This window comes from Sus scrofa, chromosome 16 (assembly GCF_000003025.6).
Source record: "Sus scrofa isolate TJ Tabasco breed Duroc chromosome 16, Sscrofa11.1, whole genome shotgun sequence".
NCBI classification, from domain to species: Eukaryota; Metazoa; Chordata; class Mammalia; order Artiodactyla; family Suidae; genus Sus; species Sus scrofa.
In genome coordinates this window covers 48,703,655-48,719,867 of record NC_010458.4, presented here as the reverse complement: position 1 = coordinate 48,719,867, position 16,213 = coordinate 48,703,655, and the positions used below count along the sequence as shown (strand labels likewise).

The following is a 16,213-nucleotide window of genomic DNA, read 5'->3' as shown; positions in this document are numbered from 1 at the left end:
GGCTCTGGCGTAGGCCGGTGGCTACAGCTCCAATTGGACCCCTAGCCTCGAACCCTCCATATATGCCGCAGGTGCAGCCCCAGAACAGACAAAAAGACAGAAAAACAAACAAACATAAAATAAATAAATAAAAAGAAAGCACCCTCATCCTCAAAGAGCTTTCTATTTCTGGAATGTAAAATGTACGTGATAGTGATGGTAACAAGAGCTAATATTTATTGAGCTCCTACTGTTTGCCAGGCCCTTTACATGAATCATCTCATTTGATCCTTAAAAAAAGCTTCATGGGAAACTGTGATTATCATTGACATTCTGCACAAGAGAAGATGAAGCAAGTTCTCTGTCCCTCTGGGGTCTCCCCGTTGCCTCTCTGTTCCGACATCTCAAAGCCTGATGCTTGTGCAACCTCTTTTTAAAGGACAGTTCAAAACATTTATTCCCATTTTCAATTACATTTTGAAGTCCACCTTCCTCTCAAAAAGTAGGTACAAAAGTGGCAGTAGATGGAAAAGCTGATATTGAATGTCAGAGGCACACTAATACTGGTCATTAGGGCAACTGAGAGTTCAGGAGGGGATGATGGGCTGCGATGACCACCTGCAAGATGGAATCTGACTCCTCATTTCTTTAGCAGCTTCCTGTGCCACCACCCACCCTGACTTGAATCTGCACAGACCTTGGCAGGAGATGGCGATTCAGCCAGTCTTAATTTGGGCAAGCTCTTAGCTTCACATCTCATGATTAAAGGGGCCCTTGTAGATGACTGCTTTTCCCAGGAAAAGAAACTAAAGGGTTGTTTTTTTGTTTTGTTTTGTTTTTTTTTTTTCTTTTTCTCAAGACTGCACCTGTGGCATATGGAAGTTCCCAGGCTAGGGGTCTAATCAGAGATGCAGCTGCCAGCCTACAACCACAGCCGTGGCAACACCAGATCCTTAAGCCACTGAACAAGGGCAGGGATCGAACCCAAGTTCTCATGGATACTAGTTGGATTCGTTTCTGCTGCGCCACAGCAGGAACTCTAGAAACTAGAGTTTTTGATGCTCACTCCCAACCTTTGTTCTTCCTTCCAATCTAACACCCCTGTCTACCATAATGGTCTGCTTGGAGCTCACACCCAAACCCCACCCAAGAGTGCCATCTTGAATTGACTTGGCCCTCTTTCTCTGGTCTCTCTTCACTAACAGTGACTGGGAGGCCTCTCCAAATTTCACAGACACAAAATAACTCCGTACATTTGTGTACTGTCATGTGAGAACAGTCCTCTGAGAGAGATGAAGAGGCCAGGTGTTCTGGGTAAGGACCAAAGGGCTTTGTGGAAGGGTCAGAGGCTGAGAGGAAGATGTTAGCGTACCTACCACTGAGACATGAATGGTGCCCAAGTACTTCAGGTCCTGAGTTAATTGTCTCTATTCCTGCCACTGAGGATTTTGGTTTGCAAACTAGGGTGTATAGGTTTAGTGGGGGCAAGAAAGAGATCTGGTGATGGTTGCATGTGGAAGTTTTGCATGAAGAAGAGTTATCTTTCCCAACTCAGTTGTTTATTTCCTGACCACGTACTTAGATATTCATTAAGTGTTACCGTGTGTGATTGATACTGAGGTTGGCCACAAAGGAAAGGAAGGTAGTCCTTACATTTCTCAACATTACCTGGAACACCTTTTAGTGCCCCAAGCATCTTTCAGGGGTGGCATGTTGTTTCTTAGCCCTGGGCAAGCTCTCCATTGCTTACCAGTAGGCTACCATAAACCATAAGAGATAATTCTGGTATGTAAAAATAAAATTGTATCAACAGCAACAAAATCAATCACACATCAGATAATGTAGGTGACCAGTCATGTGGTCATCCACAGTGGATCTGCTTCCCTGAGGCTGTAGGCCTTGACTTCAGGAGACAGCATCATTTACTAAAATGATTAAACATCCTCATGTCCCCATCTGCCACTAAAATGTCTCAGGAAGTACAGTATTGAATGAATTGATCCAGAAAACCATTACAGTGGAAAACACACACTCAGCTGTGATGACCCTAAAAGGTTGCTTGTCTAGGCTAAGGAAGAATCCAGAAAATGCCCAGCAGTAGCCCTCATGATGTGTGTGCACCCTTGTATGTCGGGTGGAGATGGGGCAACAGGTGGGAAGGAAGCTGCTACCTTGGGCAGGTGAATTGCAGGATCAGCTCTAACCTCAAAGTCACAGCAGTTGCAGCAGCGACAAGAAGCGGATCATTCTAACAATAGTAATAGTTGCCTTGCCTGAAGTTTAAGGTTGATTGACGTGTCTGAAAATATTTAATGAGGAGACTTTATTCTTGTGTCAAAACAAAACCAAAAGGCACACCACATGTTCTTCAGGGTTAGACTAAAATTTTGTCTCCTTTATAAAACTCTTTCAGACCAATCCAGCATCAAAGACCTCAGCAAACACAGATGATATCTAAGAATAGAATATCATTCTCCATGGGAGCCACTGAAAGAGGAAGGCACCCATTTCTTCCTTTTAATTCTCTCTGTCGTCTGGCCCTTACAACCATAAGGCCTGTCCAGGCTTGGACTAATGCGGTAGCCTAATTGATCTTCCAACCTTAGCTCCTCTCCACATATGTGTCTTGTGCCTAACTGCCCATGGCTGTCTTCAGATCTTCTGCTCTAGTGTGCCTCACCCCTTCACTGACTTAGCAAAAGCTTACCGAGGACCTATCATATATCAAGCTTGGTGTTAGGCAAAAATTGTAACAAAAAGGCAGAAAGAGCCTTGAGAAATTCTGTAGAGTCTACAGACAGACTGTTCATACTCAAAACTCCCGAGAGCAACATCACTCCAAATAATCAGGAGGTATCCCATGAACCAGATGAGCTATACCTTTTCCAAAATACCCACGAGTGGAAATACCTAAACTAGAATCTCTACATTTTTTTCCTTAGCCAGGATGGAGAACAGGATAAATTAAGCTAATCAAGAGAACTCTATGGTAACTCTCACACATGAGCAAAACTGAGCCATGGGCTAATAGATCTTTATAAATTGTCTCTGTTGAGGATAAAAAGAAAGCAAATATCCATCCTACATGTAGGGCTTTCTCCTAAATTAGATCCACTCTCTCAGCTTTTCCAAATAAATGTGGTGTGTGGGTGCTCTGAATACTAAGTGTGGGACACCAGTATGCTGAATTCATTCTTGCTAGTAAGGAAATAAAAAGGGAAAAAGTACTTAAACCCCCCACTGTGAATCATTAAAAAATACAGAACCAGCCACATCCATGTGTGGATTCTCTGTGGCAACTCTGTAATCCCAGGATGGCTTCCTCTTACACTGCCCAGCATTCTCTTCGGCTACTCTCCCCGGGTCACAGTTGCTCGGTCTACCCATTTTTTCCAAGGCCAGCCCAGCTTTCACCTCCTTAGCCACCTGAAGAAACACTGCCTTCATTAAAAAAAAGTTCAACCCAGAACCCTCAACACTGGCCCTGAAAACATCTCTCAGTAAGAAGGGGAAACTGGTGTCCGCCTCAGGGACGCCACACCCCAAGTGCTCTCTCCGCTCATCTCTCACTCCATGTCACTGTCCTGGCCACATGGGCTTCAGCGGGGGAAGGGAAAGGGGAGGAATATGTTTGTCCCTTAACGCTCTGGTGCCAGCACAGACACAGTCCTTCTTCACATTCCCCTAGAGCAGCCAAGGAAGGGCTGGAGTTTCCAAAGCCTGCTCTGCTGAGGCTCCGGGACAAGAAAGGCAAGGAAAACTCCCCAGAGTAGCTGCTTCTGTTTCACACCTCCTGCATCTGCACACATTGCCTTTAAAAAGGCAGTTCTGCTCTTCCTAAAGAAGCTGGAGAAACACTGTTGTGGTCCATCATGTATCTGCACTTTGATGGAAATAAAAAGAAAAAAAAAAGGAGTTCCCGTCGTGGCTCAGAGGTTAATGAATCCAACTGGGAACCATGAGGTTGCGGGTTCGATCCCTGTCCTTGCTCAGTGGGTTAAGGATCCGGCGTTGCCGTGAGCTGTGGTGTGGGTTGCAGATGCGGCTCAGATCTGGCATTGCTGTGGCTCCAGTGTAGGCCAGCGGCTACAGCTCCGATTGGACCTGGGAACCTCCATATGCCGTAGGTGTGGCCCTAGAAAAGACAAAAAAAAAAAAAAAAGAATAAACGAATAAAGTTTACTTTTTGTATACCTAGGATGATATTTTCAGTACTTCAGATTCTAACCCAGAGAAGAGACACTCCTTTCTTTACAGGTCTCTGCGTTCCTTTTAACTCTGGAATCCATCCCAGTAATTAATAAATTTTAAATATTAGAAAAGCATCACCCGATATAGTCTAATAGAAGAGTTTTATCCGGGGGTCCGGGGGAACGACACACACAGTATGGTGTGGTCGTGACCATGTGGCCACTGGTGTCTGAGGACCTGAGTTCATTATCTCAGTCCAGCACCTGCTAGCTGTGTGCCTTGGCTAGTCCTTTAATCTTCATTCCTCAGTTTGTCCATCTGTAAAATAGGGCTGATAACAGCACCCATCTCGTAGGATTGATGTGAGTTAAACGAGATATTCCATGGCAGATTTAGGCCAGCACCTTCCACACTGTAAATGCTCCATAAATATTAAACAAGCCACCATATCCTTATTATTAAAATGAAGCACACTTTGAGCAATTGCTTTTCAGAGCAGCTTTTCTCCCTTTCAAAAGGTTGCATTCAAAAGAAGCTTTAATAGCTTTGCAGTTCCTACCTTGAGTTTTAAAATCCCTGCACAACAGGAATAAAGTCTCCTGAATCCATCCCTACCTGCCCCACTTCTGAGCCTGGACTTAATACAGCCCCTCTCTGACTTCCATGGGAACACTTTCTTTGGAAGCAACTGAAAATGCCAAGATCCAAACAGAGCAGCAGCACGCCAGTCCTCATTCAGGCCTGGCTGTGGTTACTGGGTGGGGTCCTCGTCTGCGAGTAACCTTCGTTCTCCTCGTCACTGTCTCAACAGCTGTGTGGGAAGGAGTTCAACCGGATGCACAACTTAATGGGCCACATGCACCTGCACTCTGACAGCAAACCCTTCAAGTGCCTCTACTGCCCCAGCAAGTTCACCCTGAAGGGGAACCTGACACGCCACATGAAAGTGAAGCACGGGGTCATGGAGCGGGGCCTCCAGTCACAAGGTAATCTCCCTTCCAGGCAGCCCATGGTGGCCGGACAGTAACAAACGGGAGCTGAACCTGCTTTTGGGGAGCTTTACTTTGGGGGGTTATTCTTAGGGTCAAAAAAGAGAGTGTAATTTTCATGACCACAGCAGAGTAGCAGGAACAAGCTGGCAATGTTATTGTAACAAACATAATGCTAATCTCTGAAGGTGGTAAGTAAAAGTGAATTATAGGGAGCGGATTAGAATATCACAATGATGCCAGTCAGTACCACTGTTAGTTCTTTGTTCCTGACCCTTCAACAGGTGCTTTTGTCCCTGAATCTCTACAGCAACTCCAGGCTGGCGAAACTTCTGTTATCCCCATGTTACAGATGAGGAAACTGAGGCTTTGAAATACAAACTTGCTCAACTGAAAAGTAGCAGGCTGAGGACCTGAACACAGACCTTCCTTCCTGACTCAAAAGCCTTCTTGTACCCATTTCCTCACACTGCTGTTAAGGGGCATGTGATTTTTCTTTCCTTTCTGAAAAACAGCTCTGCAAGTTCTGCCGTGAGCAGAAATGTGTCTGTGGCAGGCTAGGTCTCTGCTGCTTGGTCACGACCAGACACATGCAAGGACAATTTTCCTGCTTGGTAGGGCTGCCTGGCCCATCGGCATAGCAGGGGCTTCCTTTGCCCCTGCTGACTCCTAACTAAACTGATGAAAGGTTCCTGCCTCCTTGAACTTCTCAGTTTCTAGGGTCTTAGAGTTTAATGTTTCTCAGTTTCAAGACCCTTAGTTTATGTTGCAAGTGTCCTGAATTCAGTGGGTCGTCCTTCCTTAAAAGGGCATTAAACACGCACTGCCTGGGGCGGCATGTTTTATGGGTCGAGGGAAATGAGCCCATCTTTGCCCTCTGGGAGGTCTGTGTGTGGGAAGAAAAGACACATGTATGTGTAACTTACAATATCAGGTTAACTGGCTGCTGTTTTCTGATTCTGGTCTGATCCAGGCACAGGGCAATGCACTTAGATATTATTGCTCGTCCCCAATATTCCACAAAGTAAACTGTGTTATTCTCATTTTATGTAAGAGGAAACCAAGGCCAGGAGGTGTTATGTAAACTGCTCAAGCTCGAACAGCAAGTCTGAAGGCAGAACTGAGATTCTAATTCAAGCATTTCTGGCTCAAGTCAGTGTGCTCACTACACTGGGTGAAAACATGGGGTGCTTTGTTCATGTTTTTGCTTCTCCCACCCCTTTACAAAAGAGACAGTTAGCTAGGCACCCATATTCTTAAATAGGATGCACGCATGCACGACTAGCATAAAACAAAATGATTGTAGCTTTCAGATTTCTCAAACTCCCACTGAGTTTATGGTGACTCCTGGGTGACAAGAAACTGTGATCATCACAAGACAAGGCCTGGAGTTTGTACAAAAGCCCTGAAAAAATTCTGGTTAAGAAAAACCAAAAAAACCTTTTTTTTCCTGGGAATGTTTTATTCCTGAATTACTCTTTGCCTCTCCAGTTGCCTGAGCCACTTCCCAAGCTAGGCCTGGATTTTTCCAGAATAGATGGTTTGCCCAGTCGCTGGGGCTAGAGACATAGAAGGCGATGAGGAGACAGTCCTCCCTCTGAAAGCCTGACTTGGTCACCACGACCTACCCCATGTGGATGCTCAAATCCTAACAGGCACCTAAGGACTGTCACTCTTCTGGAAAAATCAGGAGCATCATTATATATCAGAGAGTTGCTTTGGAAGTTTTTAACAGACTTTCAACAACTTTAATGTTTTCACCTACAAAAGGTGTTAGCATTTCTGCGCTCTGGTTTTTGAAACGGCTCAAAAATAATGACCCAGATGAAAAAGACCCTCCCTGTGCCGCTGACAAGATTAAAGTTACAGGCAGCTTCATTGCCTGACAACACCATAAAGTGGGCAGTGTTGGCATCAGCATCCTTCGTGTGTTCCCACCCCAGAAGCCTGGTTCTTCTGTGCAGCAGGGTCTGGCTGCACCCGAACCGCTCCCTTGCATTTCTGTCCTCAGTCGTGCCCACTGATGCCTTGGGACCTGACTGTTGGCTCCCCACGGGGAAGAGACCTTGAAGATAAAAAATGGTGGAGCCTCACCACATGTCTGCTGGCTACTGAAAAGTCCATCCCTACAGGGGCCTTCAAACTGAAACTAAAAGTGAGACCCTGTCATGTCACTATGCCCGACAGCAGGAACACTTGTGGTTGGGCACAGGGGCTCTTGAGCGCCTCAAAGGCCCTTCCTGTGCCCTACATACTCCGTCTATGCTTAGGGGGCCCAGTTATGGGGTAGCCTCTTTGGCCCCAAATGGGATATCTGGGGTTTTTTCAAAATAAAAATAACTTTTTAAAAATTATCATTGTAGGAGTTCCCATTGCGGCTCAGTGGTTAACTAACCCGACTAGTATCCATGAGAACACAGGTTCGATCCCTAGCCTTGCTCAGTGGGTTAAGGATCCGGTGTTTGCCGTGAGCTGTGGAGTAGGTCACAGACCCCCATTTGATTTCGTCAAATCGGAGCTGTGGCGAAGGTCAGCAGCTACAGCTCTGATTTGACCCCTAGCCTGGGAACCTCCACATACCATGGGCGTGGCACTCAATAGACAAAAGACAAAAAAAAAAAATTATTACGATAAAATAGGTGCTCTCTGTTAAAAATGAAAAGACGTATATTCAAAGTGAATAGAAAAATGTAAAAATCACATCACAGATTTTGGCAGACATCCTTCCAATTTTTAATAGATAAAATTGAGTCTACACTATAAATATATAGGATAAATAAGATATATAATTTTAAAATTATATAGAGAATCCCTCTCATGATCAAGAGCAGGTCTCTACATCTTCTGCACATGGAAGTACCTTCTACACACGTAGTACCTTCATTGTATGGAGGTGCTGTTATTTATTTAACCAATCCTGTTGTTAAATTGATGAATTGTTTTCAGTTTCCCTGTTGAAAAAAATGTGGCGATGAGCATCCTTATACATACATTGTGTGCATCTGCCAGACTATTTTCACAGCTTAACTTCTCAGCAGTGTAATTGCCAAGTCAAAGGTGTACTTATTTTTAAAGCTCTTGGCGCATGTTGCCTAATTCCCCTGAAAGGAGTCATACCGAGGCAGACCCTGTGACAAGGCCCACCTCTCTGCAGGCTTCCTGGAGATTATCTATTTTTAAAACGTAAAATCAAGCCCCACTACCCGCCCCCGGTTCCAGGCAGCGCGCCCTCTCGGCGTCCTGACCCTTTCCCGGGCCTGACGGTGCCTTTGCTCTGGCAGGTTTTGGAAGGGGGAGACTTTCCCTGGCGCAGACGGCGGGGGGCCTGAGGAGCCTGGAGCAGGAGGAGCCCTTCGATCTGTCCCAGAAGCGCGGGGCCAAGGGCCCGGCCTCCCAGTCGGACGGGGAGAGCGCCAGGGGCAGCTCCTGCCACGAGGAGGAAGACGACGACCACTGCTACGAGGCGGAGCGGGACAGCCCGGGCCTCGGTCCCTGCAGCCCGCCGCTCTGCGCGCCCCAGGACCTGTCCGCCAAGCCCGCGCCGGGCCCCAGGGAGGAGGCGCAGGCGGAGGAGGACGCGCCGCAGGGGGACCGCCAGCTGCAGAGCCGGGACAGCCCTGGGCCGGAGCGCGGCCAGGACAGAGAGTTGGCCGGCAGAGACGAGTGTCCTGGCTTCCGGGCCCTGCAGAGCGCGCGGCGGGGCCCCTCCTTTTCTGATTACCTGTACTTCAAGCACAGAGACGAGAGTTTGAAAGAATTACTGGAGAGGAAAATGGAAAAACAAGCAGTGCTTTTAGGGATCTAAGTGGACGGTTTCAAAATTACACTTGGAAAATAAGAACTAGGTGGTGCAAATACAGCTTTCCGCATGAGCTCGTTTTTGCTGGAGATGGGAGAAGGGCAGGAATCTTTACAAATGGCTCAGGCTAAAGGAGCAGGGACGTCCTCAGTCGTGTAAATGCTTCTCAGGTCATTAATTGGGCCCTTGATTTTTAGCACACGTGCAGGGTCTCCTTCAGTGTTATTTCACAGATCTCTAGTGTAGTAAACTGTGCTGTTCTTCCGGACATCATAAACTGATGCTGAGGTGCTTTTAGAAATTCCATTTTCTATTGACTAATAGGCAATACATGGTAAATTCCTTTCTAGTTGCAAAAATATGGTGCTTGACACATCACCTTATTAATGACTCTTCAGTTGAATGTGTGAAAGCTATAATATTTTTCCAGATAGATGAAAATATTAGTAGTTGTGCATAGTATAAAAACTGCTTTATTAAATAATCAAAACATAACAGAAATGACACAGGAGGGTGAGTTATGGAAGAGAAGGTTCTCATGTAGTTGCTGCAGATATACAATTTCAGGAGAATGTGAATCATTGTGATGAAGGAAAAATCAGCAATACTTAGATTCCTGCCTGAGTCTGCCTTGTTCCGCTTCTGCTGCCTTCATCAGACACGGCATTTGGAGCACATTTTCAGGTGGCCTGACAGTGCTCAGTGACTGCAAGTTCACCCTTGTGTCCTGAGCAGAGCTGCCTCCTGGAGACCTTGCTCCAAGGCTTCGTGCCCCGTAAAGCAGCTTCAGGAAGAGTTGTAACCCCAGGAACAGTGGGTTTCTCCTCAGTGCTGGAGCTGGGAGTTCTCCCTGAAATCTAAGCTCTAACCTGTTTGGAGTAGAGCTCTCCAGCTCTACTCCAGCTCTTAGGATCCTGCTACATATTCATTCTTCCAGCAGCCAGGTGTTGAAGACCTGCAGATTTCCAGTTTGTTCTCCGTGCACTGAGCTGGAATAGGAACTAGGAAATCTGGAATAGCAAGCTCTAAGTGTTTCCACCCAAAACGAATCATGTGGAAATGTTTGAGGAACAAGTTAATGTCGGGATGGAGAGAGCATGGTCTAGAATGGTGGTTTCCACACTATGCGTTGAGAAGCCAGAGGTCCCTCTTAGGCCGTCTGGAGCTGCAAGGGGAGGAGCAATTCCTAGCCGTCGTTACCACCTCACTCAAAGCGGCTCAGATTCCATCTGTTTTACATGTTAGCCTTCCAAGTAAAATTCCCCTTGGAGGAAGAAAAAAGGGTCTAGAAAAAGTAATAAAAATTGTCATGGAATGTATTCTAAAGCCTGTTTTTAGTTCTTGACTCTGGGATTGAGAAAATCAGTTATAAGTGGATGGTTCACATGCACTGACCTTTTGAGAGCCAAGCTAAAACCTTGGTTTTGCAAGTGATCAGCATCCTAGTTTGCCTGGGACAACCTGGGTTTATACCTGTTGTCCCTAGGTGGTTACTAAGAGTGTCACCTTAACGCTTAAAAGTGTTCCAGTCTGGGTGGTAAATTATATGGACACCCTGTGTATAAGTGCAGTGCTCAAGGAAGGCATGGCCAGCCTTGCCCAAGGAGCAAATTTTCCAGCGTGCAAGCCTGAGAGAGCAGCCTTGAGGCCATCCTCAACAAGTAAGAGATGACGCCAACCAGGATCATCAGCACCCCAAGGGCCAGGATAGCTTGACCTTCAGCACATTGCAACACTCTGAACACAGGTCACTACCAAATGCTTTCCAGGCTTTTGACCACTCTCTTTGAACCAACCAACCCAGCCAAGCGGCATATTTCTCTTTTAACCTTTTTATTCAGGTAGCGCCCTCTTGTTGCCTTTCAACTCATTCTCTCTTTTTAAGAATTTGACTGCCCACCGGCTGTGAGACTGAGGCTGACCTTCCACAGCTCTGCAAGGGTAACTGGTATATTTGTATATGAGTAGTTGCATGAAACAGCCCAATGTGCATACTGTATTTATTAAGCCCTGAAGGCATTTAATAAAATATTAACATCGTGTTTTGAATTATGATCTTTGTCTGCTTTGCTGGAACAAAATGTAACAGAGCTAACATTTAAAATCCTTCACATATTTGGACAATATGACACCAAATGTTGATTTTGTACAGAATCCTGCCTTGCTATTTAAAACTAAAATTCCAAATATGTAGCAACCCAAGTTGTGAATATTGCTTTCTGCTTCAATGAGAAAGTAGTTTACCTAAAAAATGGCATGTAACCTATATTTTGTTAATTTAAGCAAATAAAGACATGTTGAAAAAACCGAGTTAATTATTTGCACATACCTGAAATTTTGTGAGGAAGCTGCCTCAGTGTCTCACTTCTGTCCTCAGAACCCTTACCAGAGCCAAGGGTGGTGCCCTCAGCCCTGTGAGACACAAGTGTTGGCTCTTCCCTCCCTCAGCCTTCAGAAAGGATTCGTGAACCTCAGCCCATTGGCAGCCAGGTGACAGCTTCCTCATCTTCTTCTCTTTGGGTCAGAAAAATTGGAAGTTCTGGAGGGTGCCGTGGGGAAGTTAGAGGCAAGATTGCCTTATCTATTTATTTATTTTTGGCCACACCCACAGCAGGTGGAATTTCCTGGGCCAGGGATCAGACCTGTGCCATAGCAGCAGCCTGAGCCACTGCAGTGACAACACCAGATCCTTAACCCACTCAACCACCAGGGAACTCCAGGATTGCCTTATTCTGCGTCAAGTTCGTCATATAATAAAGTTCAACCAAAAGCAGTATACTCTCAGGGGCAAGAGTGCATATTATGGTGCCGGGTTCCTGGGTTCAAAGCCAAGCTCTCCTACTTCTGATCTTTGGGAGCTGAAATCAGTTTGCGAACCTCTCTCCGTGCCTCAGTCTCCTCACTTGTAAAATGGGACTAGGAACAGTGCCTTCCTCAGCAGATTGTTTTGTGGGTTCAATGAGCTGATGTATGAAGGTGCTCATGGGCCTGGCTCACATTGTGTGCTGTGTAAGAATTAGCCCTTATGTGAGTTCCCACTGTGGCTCAGTGGTAACAAACCTGACTAATATCCATGAGGATGCGGGTTCAATCCCTGGCCCCGCTCAGTGGGTAAAGGATCTGGCGTGGCTGTGGCCTAGGCCCACAGCTGCAGTTCCGATTCAACCCCTAGCCTGGGAACTTCCATATGCCTCAGGTGTGGCCCTAAAAAGACCAAAAAAAAAAAAAAAAATTAGCCCTTATCATTACCATCAATGAAGTGGCCAGAACACTGAACACAGCTCCCCCTCCTTAACCAAGCCCTCATAAAGTGTATCATCATGGAAAGGTGTCCATTTCTGAGAGTGGCCCTTTTAAGGTTTATATGCTGCTCTGTGCTGAGCACTGTGCCAGATGATTTACACACACGATCTCACTTAAGCCTCACATAGCCCCGAGAGGCAAACGTGGCTATCTCCGGTTTACCGTCGAGGAAATGGAGGTTCAGGAAAGTGAAGTAACTTGCTCTGGATTATTCAGTTAGCAAGTGCCTCCTTTGCCCTCCAAGCATATAGCCTGTTCTCTGGAAGCTGCTTCTCTGGCAGCAGATATTGAGACAAATTTGGGTGCAAGATGTTTATTAGGGCTTCACACCAGTGAAGAGAAGGAGGGCAGGGGGAGGAAGATTGAGCAAAGAGAGAAGCCAGACGGTGATGCAGGCCTGACCAAGCCTCACCCAATGTGAGGACTGCCCATCAGAGCTGTGCCACATTGGGCAGAGGTGTCCAGGCCTTTGTGCCCCTACCTTGCTTAGTCATCAGCTGTGAGCTGCCCACGAAGGGCGTGACCTCAGAAAGGGGTGGCTCAGCAGCAGGGGCAAACCCTGAGGGAGCTGGTGGCTGGAGGCAGCTACTGACTGCAGTCCCCATAGCTCTGGGCAAGGCCCTCTTTGAAGAGAGACTGGGTGACTCTGTGTCTGCCACAGCCCACCACTTGCATCACCACAATCCACTTCTTCACATACGCGCATGGAACATCTCCTCCAGGATTCCAGTGGGCCTCTCTCCCTGAGGGAAAACTGAGAAGAGGAAGTTAGCAGGATAAACTTCAGCCTCAGTGCTGCAGTTAGTCTAGGAGAGACACTGATGTTTGCCTTCTTCCTCCATTACTGTCTAGATCCCTCTCACCATTAGATGCCACTTCTGCTGGGTTTGGTAGCTTCCCAGGTAGTGTGACCAGAATCTCATCTCCAAAGGGGCTGAGCCTTGGTCATCATGTTGCTACAGACTGAATGTTTTCATCCCCCCCAAATGTATGTGCTAACCTAACTCCTAAGTGTGATGGCATTCGGTGGCAGGACCCTCGGGAGGTAGTTGGGTTTAGATAAGGTCATGATGATGGAGCCCTTTGATGGGATTAGTGCTAAGATCAGAGTCTTCTCTCTCTCTCTGCAATGAAAGGACATGGTGAGAAGGTGGCCATTTGCAAACCAGGAGGAGAGTCCTCACCAGACACAGAAGCTACCGGCACAAGATCTTGGACTTACCAACCTTCAGAACTGTGAGATATCAATGTTTGTTATTTAAGTCAGTCTGTCTGTGGTATTGTGTTACAGAAGCTCAAATGGGCTAAGACAGGTGTCCTTCTCAGGATGAGGTTGCTGTTCCTGTTCATTTACAGTCCCAGGGGGAGGGGGAAATAAATACCAAAAGAACCCAAGTGGGTCACACTGGGTTCCACACGTATTCTTCCCCGACCCCTTGTGTGACAACAGCTCTTCTCTCTCCTGGTGATCAGGCCATTTACCTCTGCCAAAATGGTGATTTCTTTCCTTGTCTGCTGGTCCCTGGAGACAAGGGATAAAAAGTGCCCAGGTGACCGACATGGCTTATAATTCAAAGGTATTCTTGCTATGCTCCAGGTGAAAGTGTACCCTCTTTGAGGAGGAGAACTTCTAAGCCTGCAGAGCCTAGAGTCACAGGGATGAGAAGTGCCAAGTCCTCTAGCATGTCAGTAGGAGTGAAGCAGGTAGGACCATTCCTGCTTCCACCCTCGGTCCCTGGACCTATGCATTCTTCCTGTTGAGGACATAGGACCATATAGAAGTCTTTGATTCAATGCATATAGTGGAAGATGACCTCCCATCCTCATGGAGTGTTTCCTCCAAGAACTCTAGGGAGCTGGCTGCTTCTGGGTAGTGTGTATGTGATATGACCAGTAGATCCTATGGTTGTGGGCCCATCTTCTCACCTCCCTTACTGTAATGTGAATGCTCTGGTTTGAAGTGATATTATATAGGATTCTATCCAGTAGAGCAAACACTCCATAACCCACCCCTTGCAGAGTAGTGCTGGCTGAGGTCCTACCAGCAGAAAGGGCAAACATACATCTAAAGTATGCATCCATTCCTGTGACAAGGAACTACTGGCTCTTCCAAGACAAAAGGGACTCAATATAGTCAACTTCTCACCAAGTGACTAATTGGTGTCCTTGAGCAATGGTGCCATATTGCAAGCTCAGCATCAGTCTCTCTTGCTGGTATGTTGGCTATTCAGCAACAGATCAGCCTTGACAAATACAGTTCATGCTGTTGGGCTCACATGTAGCCTCCATCTCTGCCGCTCTGGCCACTTCATTCTCATGCTCTTTGTTACAGCATTGGAGCGGCTGTTGACAGAGGGCTGAAGTCGGCTGGCAGCTGTCTGCCCGACCATTTAATGTCCATCCATGGTGGGTGCTATCTGATGAGTGTTAACATGTGATACAAAGATTTTCATACTTTGTGTTCACTCTTATACATTTATCTGCACGCCTCTACTCTATAGGCAACTATAATGAATATCGACTTTAATTAAGAGTGGTCGGTGAGTGCCATTTAATTTGAGAACTGTAGGGGAGAAGGAGCCAACCATGGGGGAAACAAGAGGAAGAGTGTTTCAGGCAAAGCAGACAATGTGTGCAAAATTCTGTGGTTTAAGGGGACACGGCCAAGAGAGAAGGACAGTGCGGAGAACACAGCAGGAGAGGGAGGGTGACGCAAGGTGAGGTGGACGTGGAAAGCCACTGAGCATGGGGGTGAAATAATGAGATTTACATTTTCTAAAGCTCTTTCTGACCCTCCTGTGGTGGGTGGATTGGAAGGAAGCCAAGGATGATGCTCGGAGAGTAGTAAGAGGCGGTTTTAATAGCCTGTGAAAGATAATACTGGCCTGGATTAAAAAGGTGGCAAAGAGGAAGTTAGAAATGCACGATTCCAAATCTATTTTGGAGGTCCAGTCGACATGTTCTACTGAAGGCAAATTTTAATAGCAAGATAAATGCATATTTTCCTAAGTACAAAATAAAATGCCACTTGATCGAAGTCCATCTCCCCACATAATGACAGGAAGGATGAATTAGATTTTTATAGCTATCATAAAACCCATGCTCTTTACTTGATTGGCAAGAGAGCATATTTACCAAGTAATATATATAAACGTAAGTCCGTCTGGTTTCTCTCAGTTTTGTTCTGGGTTATAACTGGTGAAGAAGGAAATAGACAAGACTCAAGGAAACAGTGAAGCTTCTCAGATACAGATCCTGGAAGAAATGGCAGCAGGGAAGACAAATGGGCACAGAGTTAGAAATCAGTAAACTGATGAAAGAGGCCAAAACTCCAACTGTAAGCTGAGGCTCAAAGAGGCCTTTTCATCTGCACCGGCCCTGGGGACATCGCTGATCCAGCCAGTAAAATAATACACGTTCGTGGTAAAGGACTTGAACGGTCAGAGAGCAGTTCATCTTCTCTACCGTATTTACTAAGCAAATGCAGTTCAAATCCATTTTCGTTTTAAACTATTCTCAAAGGGTGACCAGCAGCTATCTGCAAAGTTTTATCCAGTGCACACGTTATTCTGCAACACTGCAGAATAAACAAGATGTCTATTTTAAGCCCCACAATGAATTGGTCCCTGGCACCACAGACAGCCGCTTAAGAAGAAATAAAAAATGAAAACGTGTGGCAGGAGTCTGTCCCTGACCTTAAGGACCACACAGCTCCCAAGGCCTGTGGAGACTGGCGGGAACACGGCTCAGGATTTTTCAAATCTCCTTACTCCAAATCTCCAAAGCCTTAAAGCTAAAAACTTTCCTCCCTGTGAAAACCCAGGTTCAAACACAGCCTGGTTCCCTGAAGCACCATGGCTTTTTTTTTTTTCTTCACAGTAGAGCTGAGCCAAGAGTAACTTCCAGTCCATTATGAACTTGCTCTGCAAGTGGAGGAAGACGAGCTCATTTG

General features: G+C 46.2%; 1 protein-coding gene across 11 annotated transcripts in view; it reads left to right on the top strand.

The window, feature by feature from the left end:
- ZNF366 (zinc finger protein 366) overlaps positions 1 to 11,264 on the top strand; it is a 340,164-nt gene extending 328,900 nt beyond the window's left edge. For 10 of the 11 annotated variants that reach the window (XM_021076720.1, XM_021076717.1, XM_021076719.1 and 7 more), the window contains 2 exons: positions 4,982 to 5,156; positions 8,441 to 11,209. In XM_021076720.1, the coding sequence (XP_020932379.1) occupies positions 4,982 to 5,156; positions 8,441 to 8,964 (699 nt within the window). In that variant the 3' untranslated portion in view covers positions 8,965 to 11,209. Of the gene's footprint in view, positions 1 to 4,981; positions 5,157 to 8,440 lie in introns of all 11 variants that reach the window. The other variant, XM_021076721.1, reaches the window with a different exon arrangement.